The sequence below is a fragment of the Eptatretus burgeri genome, chromosome 15, assembly GCF_056783735.1.
Source record: "Eptatretus burgeri isolate ZD-2024b chromosome 15, Ebu_testis_v1, whole genome shotgun sequence".
Classification (NCBI taxonomy): Eukaryota; Metazoa; Chordata; class Myxini; order Myxiniformes; family Myxinidae; genus Eptatretus; species Eptatretus burgeri.
The window spans coordinates 38,442,585-38,454,911 of record NC_140975.1 but is presented as its reverse complement, the minus strand read 5'-3'; the positions used below and the strand labels follow the sequence as shown (position 1 = coordinate 38,454,911).

General features: G+C 42.9%; 1 protein-coding gene across 7 annotated transcripts in view; it reads left to right on the top strand.

The window, feature by feature from the left end:
• Positions 1–12,327, top strand: part of LOC147011956 (uncharacterized) — a 95,038-nt gene that overhangs the window by 32,996 nt on the left and 49,715 nt on the right. For all 7 annotated transcript variants that reach the window (XM_085857779.1, XM_085857785.1, XM_085857782.1 and 4 more), the window contains exons 6-7: positions 4,350–4,552; positions 5,991–6,033. In XM_085857779.1, the coding sequence (XP_085713905.1) occupies positions 4,350–4,552; positions 5,991–6,033 (246 nt within the window). The remainder of the gene's footprint in view (positions 1–4,349; positions 4,553–5,990; positions 6,034–12,327) is intronic.

The window sequence follows — 12,327 nt, the reverse complement described above, 5'->3', positions numbered from 1 at the left end:
GGCAAAGCGCTCCTAAGCAAACACTGCCACCAAGTTGTTGATCTCACGCTGAACTCTTGTTCTCGCAATAATAATTTACGTCAATAAGGCCATGTGTTGTCAATGTTGTGATCGCAACTTCACCGTAATAGGAACATTATCGTATTGGACCACGGTTTTGCAGTGGAATCTTTGGACATAACGACAAGTGGATAAGAACCAGGAGTAACATTTTAACCCATCGGCAACAAGAACCCACTAGTAAACATACATAACAAGATCATTGTACTCACTCCGGCAACAAGACTCATGATCCATAACTATATTAACACCAGTTTTACATTGGCTGGTGTTGTAAATGAGTTTTCCCTTGTCTTGTTTCCTTGAACATAACTTATTTTCTATTCCACCATAAATAGAGGACAAGAAGACTAGTTTCTTGCAATGGCAGTTATTATTTCTCAAAACAGAACTGTTTCACACAATAGAGCCCTCACAGTTCACACCCTTGTTAACTATGCAGTCCGTGCAAAGACGAAGAAGAACCACACAAGCAGCTCTTCACTTCCTCTCCCCGCCAAAACCAAAAATGGGACTGCCTGTCCTGAAGCTCACCTGGATCAGGAGCAACAGTCACTCAAACCCCCCCCCCCCAATATATATTGTTATGGATCTGGAAACCATAAGCATTCAACATACAGATGTCCCAAAAGTCAGTTATGTTGTTAAGTATGTGTGTAGTCAGACCCCCTTCCTTTTGTGTAGTGGGAGAATCAAAGGTGTGCGTTGCGATTTATTTTAGTTTGGTTATTACATCTAATAAACCATCCCATATGCATGACCCCTTCGGCCCATCACGTTCCATCACCACTCGCTGGCTGCTCGTACCTTGACTTGCCGAGAGGGGGTCTCGCGGTTCCAGTTCTCGGCTCCCACGAACGTTGTAACTCTTGTACGATGACCTTCGCGGCACTGACACTGTTACTCGTCGAGAGCGAAGCCATGTGGAGGAGTAACTGGGGTCTCCTGGCAGGGGCCGAGGCCCCGCCTCGGAAAGGTGGGCCGGAGGACCCTGTCCAATCAGAGCCGGACAGCAAGGTGCGTTTTCACCAAGGGCCCTCCCCGTGGAGAGTGGCCAATAAATCTCCGAGACTCTCTGTAAAAAAGGGTCCGATCGAGTTTGCTTTACGAGTGATCGAGTGAAAACGGTTGTTCATGGGGGCCGTGCATGTGACAATATTTAAAATAAACAAGGTACTGTTGTGGGAATGACTCTTAGAGGTTAGCATTGCTTCGTAGAGTTCAGTTAGCTCCTCAATGAATGCCTTAGAGTAAGTGTCAGGAAATTACTTGTGATATTAGATATGCATTACTTGTGTGATAAATAGATGACGTCCACCCCTCGGAATGTATGTGTCTAAAAAAAGCAACAATAATAATGATAATATACCACCATTCCTGCAAGCCTCTGTTTTAGGTAGCTGTAAGCAGTCAGTTTTGTTTCACGGTGGCTGAACGGGGTTCTGGAGTTTCACGGTGGCTGTACGGGGTTCTGGAGTTTCACGGTGGCTGCTACGAGGAGTTTTAAGGAAGGACAGAGCGACCCTGACCTCCCTCCGTGGACCCCGATTGTTAACCACCCGAGCTCCGCCATGAACCACGAGTCCCTACGTGCGACTGGGGACCGGACCAACGATCTTTGTCAGATGCCGCATCGTGGAGCATGCCCTTTCTCCGACGGTCAGGTGCACCACCGAACTCTGACCCCCAGCTTGTCTCTCTCCATGGCTGCGAGGGTCTATTAAAGACTCTGGGTTTCTTTTCATTTTGTGTGTGTGTGTCTGCGTGTGGGCCCGTCTTGTAAGTAGATCTGAATAAGTGTTTTTGGATCATTGTAAACACTTCTTGCATATTTGCGTTAAGTCTTGCTTTGTGTCTTCATTTACTGTAAATAAAACTTGTGAGAAATGGTCCTAGTTCATTTCCTTCCCTTCTTGAATTATTCCAGCATGGTTCGGATCTGAGTTTAGGCGGGGTTTTATCCCTGATAATCCGTTAATTCCAGCCGGCACGGCTTTGGCAGTTTCTGCTCGGCTGCATCCGAACCGGAGTTGGTAGTCGGTAGTTGGAACTCTACCGCAGTCGGTAGAGTGACCCGGTTCGAGCAAGACGTGCCGAGGGCGTGGTTCCCCGGTAGTCGAAATCACGAAGTTAAGTAGGTAATTTGGTTATAGACAAATAGACTCTTTGCTACGCGGTTGAGATATTGGTGACCACGGTCGGTTAAACGACCCGCCGGCTCGCGGAATTATCCGAGCGACGGCCTACAATTCTGGGGAGATTGGTGGGAGATGACGCAAGCTTTCCCCACATAGTAGTCGTTCTCACCACCGACCCCCGACCCAGAAATATATATATATATATATATATATATATATATATATATATATATATATATATATATATATATATATATATATATATATATATGGTTGATCATAGGTGATGAAAGTTGTGGTAGTTTCAGAGAAGCGAGCAAATACCTATTTTGGGGGGGGGGGGCAAAGACCCTCCCCACCTGCTGTAAACCCACTTAATGACTGCAGATTTTGATGCAGTCAATAAACTTTGGTACATGACAGGTGATTAAGGTTGTGGACAAGTTTCATCGAAATCGTGTGTGTCGTTTCCGAGAAGAGAGCCGACACCTATCTTTGGGGGTCAAAACACCCCCTCCCCCCATAGACCCCCGCTTGATGAGCGCAGATTTTTATGCAGATGATAATGGTACATCACGGGTGATGAAGGTTGTCAGCAAGTTTCATCAAAATCCTGTGTGTAGATTTGGAGAAGAGAACAAATACCTATTTGGGGGGGGGGAACCCCCCCCCATCCTCGTAGACCCCGTTAATGAGCGCAGCTTTTGATACAGTCAATACACTTTGGTACAACATATGTGATGAAGGTTGTGGTCAAGTTTCATCGAAAATGTGCCAAATTTCTACCATTATAACAGTTTCGATCATAAACAATAAACATCTCAACCATTATTAATCTCTCACAAACCCCATCTTTCTAAATAATTTACCATATGATAATTCTAGAAGCACATGACTTGAAAATGTGGAAGCATTTCACGGTATAAATCCAAAGAAATAATCAACTTTGAATGAAACACATGATCCAAAGATAACAAAACCTTTTATGACATTGCAATCACTTTTGTGACTGTGAATTATTCACCCGTTATTCCTGGATTCAGACTTGTAAAAATAGGAGCATTGAACCTGCAGCTTATCTGGGCACTGGCCTAATGTTGTAACTCAAATTTGGTAGTATTCTGACTTGTGGAGCTGGAGAAAAATATTTTTGAAGGAATTTACGAAGTCCGTCATTTTGACCTCCTTAGTCACGTGACCGGAACAAGCTTTGCAATCCCCGTTACCAGTCAGGAGCGGAACCTTGCTGCCAAATTTCTGCCAGATCAGCCTAACGGTTTGGCTGGCGAAGTAGAAATGGGTGGACGGACATGATGACATGATGAACGGATATGGGATGGACATGATGACAGTGCATGATGACAATACCTTATCTGGAATTGAAATTCCAGATAAGCTAAAAATGGATAGCTTAACTTCCATTTGTCAACCTCAGTTTCTAAATTACAGATGTATGGCCTGTGTTTTCTTCATTACTTCATCTAAATACAACCTAATAATCTTCATGGTAATTCATATTATTCTTGTGATCAATAATTTTCTCTACTTTTCCCATCATCTCCCTTCGATATGTTTATATATATATATATATATATATATATATATATATATATATATATATATATATATATATATATATATATATATATATATATATATATATATATATATATATATACACTTTCCTCTCCCTTCACCATGTCTTTCAATGTTAAAAAAGGCACACAAATGAATTCAGATTGATACAAAAGATGTTACCATCTATAATGAAAAAGGTTTGAAGACCTTGACAATGATATCCAGTTTGGAGTTACCATATCTTATTTTGCAAAACTTGTTTGTTAATAATTTATGACCCTTCTAGTACTTTTCAGCTTTTCCAAATCCTTGGGTCTCTGATAACATCAGATCAGGTGAAATACTCTCAAACTTAACTTTTGTTTATTGTAAATCCAAATGGCAGAAAAATATTTTTCTTGCAGGTAAACCGAATTTATTGGAAATAATGTTTTGCAACATTTTATAAATATGGACATCGGTTATTCCATTTTGAACATAAGTTTTATAGTTTTTCAGAGTTACAGATCTGTGAATTAAAAAAAAAAAGTTTAAATGAAGGAACAGAGCACAATATTTTTGTTTTCTGTTCAGTGAACGATTTGAAGGCATCAAGAAAAACTATTTGAAGATCTGGGAAAATTACCAACAACAATATCAACAAAAATCAGAGGTGAAACTTTACTTGTTGAAGAAACAAGAATTGGAGGAGGCGCAACAGCGTGTTGGAGAAATGACTGGGGAGGTGGAGAGGATTAAAGCTCTCATTTGTACTTTCAACAAAACATCGAAGAAAGGTCAGATTTAGCATCTGAAACACCTATCATATGTCAGTTTGTTCTTCGTATGGGTTAGAATTTAATTATGCCAGTTCATAAAATCGCAACCCAGCTTATAAACATTTTGGTGTTTTACATGCAGGGCAATATATCAATGTATGTGCCATCTCTTGGATGGACGTTAAACTGAGTGTCACATTCGTTAGCATTAGTTGTAGGACGTTAAAGCTTCCTCGAGAAGAGTAGACGAATTGTTAGCAGCACCCTGGCCAAATTCCAAATTCTTGCTCTAACCGACAGAGGTCACTGCATCACCAGCACAGCAGCACTCCCAGCAATGATGCAGACCCACAGCTACTTGCTGCATATGATGAAATAATAACTGCTGTCACAAACTTAAATGTGTGCAAGCAAAGAAACAAGAATTTGAGGAGGAAAACAAGAAAGAAACAAGAAATATATTTCTCCTCATCATCAGAGGTTGCAAAGATTTTGAAGCAGTTCATATATGTAGTGGATGTGTATTCGACTGCGATTCAATAACATCTATAGTCGGGTTGCATCAATTACTGAGGTGTAGTTATGCCATGGATACAATGCTTCTCTTGATTAAATCAGGCATTTGAACTTGGCCAGTGTGCCGGCACACAAATGACTGCTCCTTTCAAAAAGCACCATGGGCTCTTTGACTTCTACAAGTGATTGCTAATGGGCTAGCTATGTAAATGTTTGCATTGAAGAATGTTGCAATCTGTGATATGTCCTTTCTTCCAAGCACCAGGATGATAAGTTTGTAGTTTGATGCAATGTTGTCAGAAATGAAACCTAGAATACTGCTAGGTTTATTCTATAATCCATTCCAATCAGTAAAAACAAACACGTGTCACTTGGCGGCAGCACTGATAATGTACAAGCAATATAGATGTTTAGCTTTTGTTTTCCACTTTAATTTGCGTGCTCTTTCTGATAATTGTGACAAAATTCAGTGGAGTTTTATTATAACGAATAAGCATGTTTAATGGATCGGTCATTGTATTGGAAATGCTTTACACCGGGACGCCACCCCTGCATCCCCCTAACCTCCCCAATAATTAAATTAATGGCCCTGTAACATTCAGAGTGCTCACAATGGGATATACCACTGTGGCATTGGAAAAAAAAAACAATCTATATTGACATACAGCACAATTTTCAGTTGATTGATTATATTAGAGAGTTTTACTAAATTTCCCCATAAAGGCTCATCAGTTTAATATATTTTTATTAAAACATATATGCACTTCATTTCATTCTATCAAGTCGAAATTCATTGATTGAAATGGGATTGTCTACCAAAAGTGCTTCACAGTACTGTTTATACTGTTTATAATAACAAAATGTTTTATGACAAGTATTCTTTTTATAGAAACTCTATTTCATCTTTTGAGAAGGCATTAAAAGTAATTTTTCATTGCAGGTCAATCCTCTTCCACATCTCTCAATGAAACTATTATAAAATTGTATCCTTTGATGATGCACCTACAATTTATTCAAAAATACCTGCTGGAGATCCACGGTTTCAAACACAAAACGGATTTACTGCATACACTTTATTGTTGACAATTTGAATATCTGCCACTTTATATGCAGAACCTGGTTGTTTTTGTTAAGCAGTCACTTCTATGGAGCATTCTGTATACAAACTTGTCCTGAATACTGTATCATTCGGCGATACGTCACTTGAAACCTGAAAACACTCACACATGCTACTTTACTGTGCATTGGGCTCTGTCTGCTCACAGGTTCCAGAAAGTCATAATATAATGGTAGTGAACATATGAGGCCCCGCGAGGAGGAGTGATGTAAGCGACATTTTTTAAATATGATGATGATAGGCTCGGATGATAGGGTAAGGGTTAAAATAGTGCTATATGGCATTAACTCCAAAATGGCCGATGTGTCCCTTGCATCACTCGTCCTCACGGCGCCTCATATATGAACACCCACACATACAAAAATTTTCACTTCAAAAATTGTGCCGATGGACTCGGTGGAGATGGAGATCAAGTCATATATGAAAGAAGGTAGTGGATAGATATGTTAATAGATATGTCTGACAGTACTCATTTTAATTTGTGAAAAATGCAATCCCTGGAGTTTTGGATCCATACATACATACGTACATACATACGCCATAGCTCCATTATATACGTAGTACTAGCAGGGGTGTGTCTGCCTGGGGGGTGGGGGTGGGGGAGGGAAGGGAAGGGGATCCCCAGCATTTTCCAGCGGTGGTTTCAAGATGTGTTAGAGTTAGACATTGAAAAGCAATGGAGTTGTTGGCGTCATTGTGGTTACCGTTTGCCTGTGTGCCGGCTGTAGCACTGCCTGGCCTCACATCCCAATATACACTTTATAGCGGCCTTAAAACGGACGTCAAGGCCAATGTGTGGTGGCTTAATAAACCTTGCACAGATTCTGAAGTACCTACACCCAACATTTTAAGCCTCGAGGTGCTATGGTTCGGCCATGAAAGAATAATGTACAAATGCACAAACACAAGCGTACAAGGAAACATAAATATTTTGAAAGTATTCATATGTTGATATGGAGAACACTCATAAATAAATTTTACAAATTTTTTTTTTCTTGCTGTTGTTTTCATGAAGTTTAGTTTAAGTAGAAAGTGGATGTGGATGGGATTTGTATTTTGAGATGCTTTCTGGTTACCCTCGCCGAAGGAGAGGGCATTGCATTTGGGTCCGTTTGTTTGTTTATCCACACAGAACGTTTTGTGTTTTTTCTGCAACCGCTTGTCGGATTGAGACGAAATTTTCAACATTGGTGCGACTACTCAGTTAGAATATTTTAATGATAATTCTGACGTCACAGGTCACATGGTGTGGCAGCCATATTGGAAAAGCGGAAAAACTTTGGACCTCTCTATCTCTGAAATCGCACAAAGAAAACAATTGAAATTTTGCATGTAGCAAGTACTTGTCATGGGAATGAATGTGATTAAAAATTTTTTTATGACATCATAGGTGCCTTCGTTATGATGTTATAATTGCAAATGTAGAATGCTACATCTGTAAGCCTGGTGTTGGTGCAGTGGTTAGGGCAGTGGCTTGGGACCCAAAAGGTCCTGAGTTCAAGCCCCGTTGGGACACTGAATTAATATGTATATATGTATATGTATATGAATATGTATATATATATATATATATATATATATATATATATATATATATATATATATATATATATATATATATATATATATATATATATATATATATATATATATATATATATACCAAGTCGAAAACACCAGGGGGTTGACTCAGCCTGCCATCCTTCCAAGGTCGGCGAAATGAGTACCAGTTGTACTGGGCCCGGTGTATGCCCCGGTTAGAATAGGTGTTCCATATCCCTGTGTGTCATAAGAGGTGACCAGGGTTGCGTCAGGAAGGGCATCCGGCGTAAAAACCTATGCCAAATCATGATGCGGACAACAAAACGAATTTCCATACCGGATCGGTCGAGGCCCGGGTTATCATCGACCGCCACCGGTACCGGTGGAAATTGTGCTACTGCTGGGCGAAGGAGGAGAAGGAGACGGGGAAGGCGAGTCCGGAGGCAGTGGGAGAGGGGGAAGTGTAGAAGTGTGCAGGTGAGAGTTGGGATGATGACTGGCAAAGGGCGAGAGTTGGCTGATATGATGGAGAGAAAGGTGGACATACTGTGTGTACAAGAGACCAAGTGGATGGGGAGTAAGGCTAGGAGCATTGGAGGTGGTTTCAAACTGTTCTACCATGGTGTGGATGGGAGGAGAAATGGTGTCGGGGTAATCCTGAAGGAAGATTATGTCAAGAGGGTATTGGAGGTGAGGAGAGTGTCTGACCGAGTGATGAGTGTGAAGTTGGAAATTGAAGGGGTGATGATGAATGTCATCAGTGCATATGCCCCACATATGGGGTGTGAGATGGAGTATAAAGAAGATTTCTGGAGTGAGTTAGATGAAGTGGTGGAGAGTGTATCCAAGGATGAAAGAGTGGTGATTGGAGCAGATTTCAATGGGCATGTTGGGGAAGGGAATAAAGAGGATGAGGAAGTGATGGATAGGTACGGTCTCAACGAGAGGAATGTGGAAGGGCAAATGGTAGTAGATTTTGCAAAAAGAATGGAAATGGCAGTGGTAAATACGTATTTCAAGAAGAAGGAGGAACACAGGGTGACATACAAGAGTGGAGGAAAGTGCACACAGGTGGATTACATCTTAAGCAGGAGATGCAACCTGAAAGAGATTAGTGACTGTAAGGTGGTGGCAGGGGAGAGTGTAGCTCGACAGCATCGATTGGTGGTCTGTAGGATGACTTTAGAGGTGAGATTGAGGAAGAGAGTGAGGGCTGAACTAAGGACCAGATGGTGGAAGCTGAAGGAGGAAGACTGTTGCGTGAAATTTAGGGAGGAGGTGAGACAGGCGTTGGATGGTGGTAAAGATGGGTGGGATGATTGGGCAACTACAGCGGAAGTGGTGAGGGAGATAGCTAGGAAGATACTTGGTGTGACATCTGGACAGAGGAAGGAAGATAAGGAGACTTGGTGGTGGAACAAGGAAGTACAGGAAAGTATAAGGAAGAAGGGGTTGACGAAAAGGAAGTGGGATAGTCAGAGAGATGAAGAAAGTAGGCAGGAGTACAAGGAGTGGCGGTGAAAGGCAAAAAGAGAGGTGGCAAAAGCCAAGGAAAAGGCTTTACATTGTGTGTTTGTGGATTTAGAGAAAGCTTATGATAGGGTGCCAAGAGAGGAGTTGTGGCATTGTATGAGGAAGTCGGGAGTGTCCAAAGTCCAAACTGTCCAAAGTAACGGAGATCAACTGTCCAAAGTAACGGAGAGTGTGGGAGAGAAGTGAAAAAGAGAGTGCAGGCAGGATGGAGTGAGTGGTTGGAGAAGAGTTGCAGGAGTGATTTGTGACAGAAGGGTAGCTGCAAGAGTGAAGGGGAAAGTATATAAGACGGTAGTGAGACCAGCTATGTTGTATGGTTTGGAGGCGGTGGCACTAACAAGAAGACAGGAAGCGGAGCTGGAGGTGGCAGAGTTAAAGATGCTGCGATTCTCATTGGGAGTGACGAGGATGGATAGGATAAGAAATGAGTATATTAGAGGGACAGCGCAGGTAGGACGGTTTGGAGACAAAGTGGGAGAGGCGAGATTGAGATGGTTTGGACATGTGCACAGGAGGGAAGCGGAGTATATCGGGAGAAGGATGTTGAAGATGGAGCCGCCAGGCAGGAGGAAAAGAGGAAGGCCAAAGAAGAGGTTCATGGATATGGTGAGGGCGGACATGCGGGTGGTTGGAGTGTCAATGGAAGATGTGGAGGATAGAGCGAAATGGAGACGGTTGATCCGCTGTGGCGACCCCTAACGGGAGCGAGCCGAAAGAAGAAGAAGAAGAAGAAGAAGAAGAAGAAGAAGAAGAAGAAGAAGAAGAAGAAGAAGAAGAAGAAGAAGAAGAAGAAGAAGAAGAAGAAGAAGAAGAAGAAGAATGCTACATCTGATCAGTATAAAAAATTTTGAGGGTCATCTCGGGATAAAATGGTCTACAAATTTTTTTGATGATGTCATTGGTCACGTGATTTGGCAGCCATAATGCTTTTGTTTTTTTTAAACCTTCAAAAATCTTCTTCATGGAAATGGCTGTATCAGTCATCACTGCCAGCATTTATATAGTGGCAGTTCTAATTATGTCTCATTAATTACGTTAACACTTGCCCTTCCTCATGCACAGATTTATCCCCTCTCATCTTCAGTTGTCCTACCCTTCCTCCCGCCCTTGGTTCACTGAAGCTTGTGGTGAGGCAGTTGTCCTGAAACAACTTGCCTTTGCCTCATGGAAAGCAAACCCAACTGAGGGCAATCTCAGTTCCTTCCATAAAGCTCGGAACAAATGTGTATCTACCCTCAGCAGAGCCAGAAAACAACATCTTTCTCATATCAAGTATGAACTCTCAAACCTCAAAATCCTGGTGGGGTCTAATCAAATCTGTTTCTGGTGTATCTTCCCCCTCCATCCCCTCCCTTACTTCAAAAGGCCACACTACTGATACCGCTCGTGAAAAAGCTGAATGCCTAAACTCGGTGTTTGCAGCTAAATCTTGTGTCCAAAACCCATCACTTTCTCGACCCACCTTACCCAGTCGCACCCAACTGTCCCTGGACTCTGTGTCCTTTTCTCCTGACAAGCTGGAGAGCTTGCTGTCAAACATCGACTTAGATTCTGCAACCGGTCCAGACGGCATCAGCCCATGTGGCCTCAAAGCCTGCTCTTCTGCTCTTGCTCACCCTCTCTCTGATCTATTCACCCTCTCATTTGCTCAAGGTCATCTGCCATCTGCTTGGAAATCAGCAAACATCACTGTCCTGCATAAAAAAGGTGCAAAAACAGATCTCTGCAACTACAGACCAATCAGCCTTCTCCCAATCATCAGCAAGGTGATGGAATCCATCATCGCTTCAGACATCAAATCCTTCCTCTTCTCCAATGGCTTGATTTCTGATCATCAATTTGGTTTCAGACCAGGTCACTCTACCCTGGATATGCTGCTTCTGCTTTCACAACAATGGATGGAAGTCCTCAATGCCAGACAGGAAATCCGAGCCGTATCCCTGGACATATCACGTGCTTTTGACACAGTCTGGCACCCTACCCTGCTCACCAAACTCTCTTCCTATGGTATCCAAGGCCATCTCCACTCATGGCTCGCAGACTTCCTCTCCTGTCACAGTCACCGTGTAGCCCTAAATGGAGTTCTTTCATCCCCTCTTCCTGTCCAGGCTGGAGTTCCTCAAGGTAGCGTTCTATGCCCTGTTCTTTTTCTGGTTTTCATCAATGATCTCTCCGACTCTCTGGAAAATCTTCTATATCTGTTTGCTCATGACTCCACCCTCTGCCGAACCATCGGTCATCCCTCAGACCGGCAAGCAGCAGCTTCTTCGCTCACTGCAGATCTGGGTAAAATCACAAACTGGTCCAACACGTGGAACATGTCTTTCAATCCAGACAAATCTCACACTCTCACTATGTCTCTTCGAAAGGACCGTTTATAACCCCCCCCCATCCACTTTCTCAACAATCCTCTGGAAGAAGTCCTTTCTTTCAAGCTTCTGGGTCTCACTATCTGCCATGACCTTTCCTGGGAAAGCCACATTTCAAACCTCACATCCAAAGCCAGTCGCCGACTGGGAATCCTCCGTCGTGCAAAGTCCTTCCTCGGCCCAGCTGAGCTCCTGACCACTTACAAAGCTTTCGTCCGCAGCCTGGTGGAGTACTGCTCTCCCCTCTGGGCTGGTGCTCCTGCCTCCCACCTTTCTCGGCTTCACGCTGTAGAAACCAAGGCATTTCGGATCATTGGCATCTCCCGCAATGAGGCTGAGTCTTTGGGCCTCTCACTCATTCATCGCAGGTTGGTCGGTGGTCTTTCTGTCTTCTACCGTCTCCTCTCCAGCCTCGCCCCCCCCCAGCTCTCTCTGCGATTTGTCCCCACCACATTTCTGCAGGGCACTCAAGGTCCGCCAACAACCCCTTCTGGTAAAACTACCAAAATCACAAATCACTGCTCACCTTCACTCTTTCATTCCTCTTTTTTCCTGCCTTTGGAATAAACTCCCTCACTCTATTTATTCCCATTCTTCCCTCCAGGCCTTCAAAACAGCTATTCACCACCACCTCTTATCATCCCCCATCCAAATCCTCGATCTTTTCTACCCCCGATAATCCACCCAACCCACCTCCTTCAAATTCCCTGATTTCC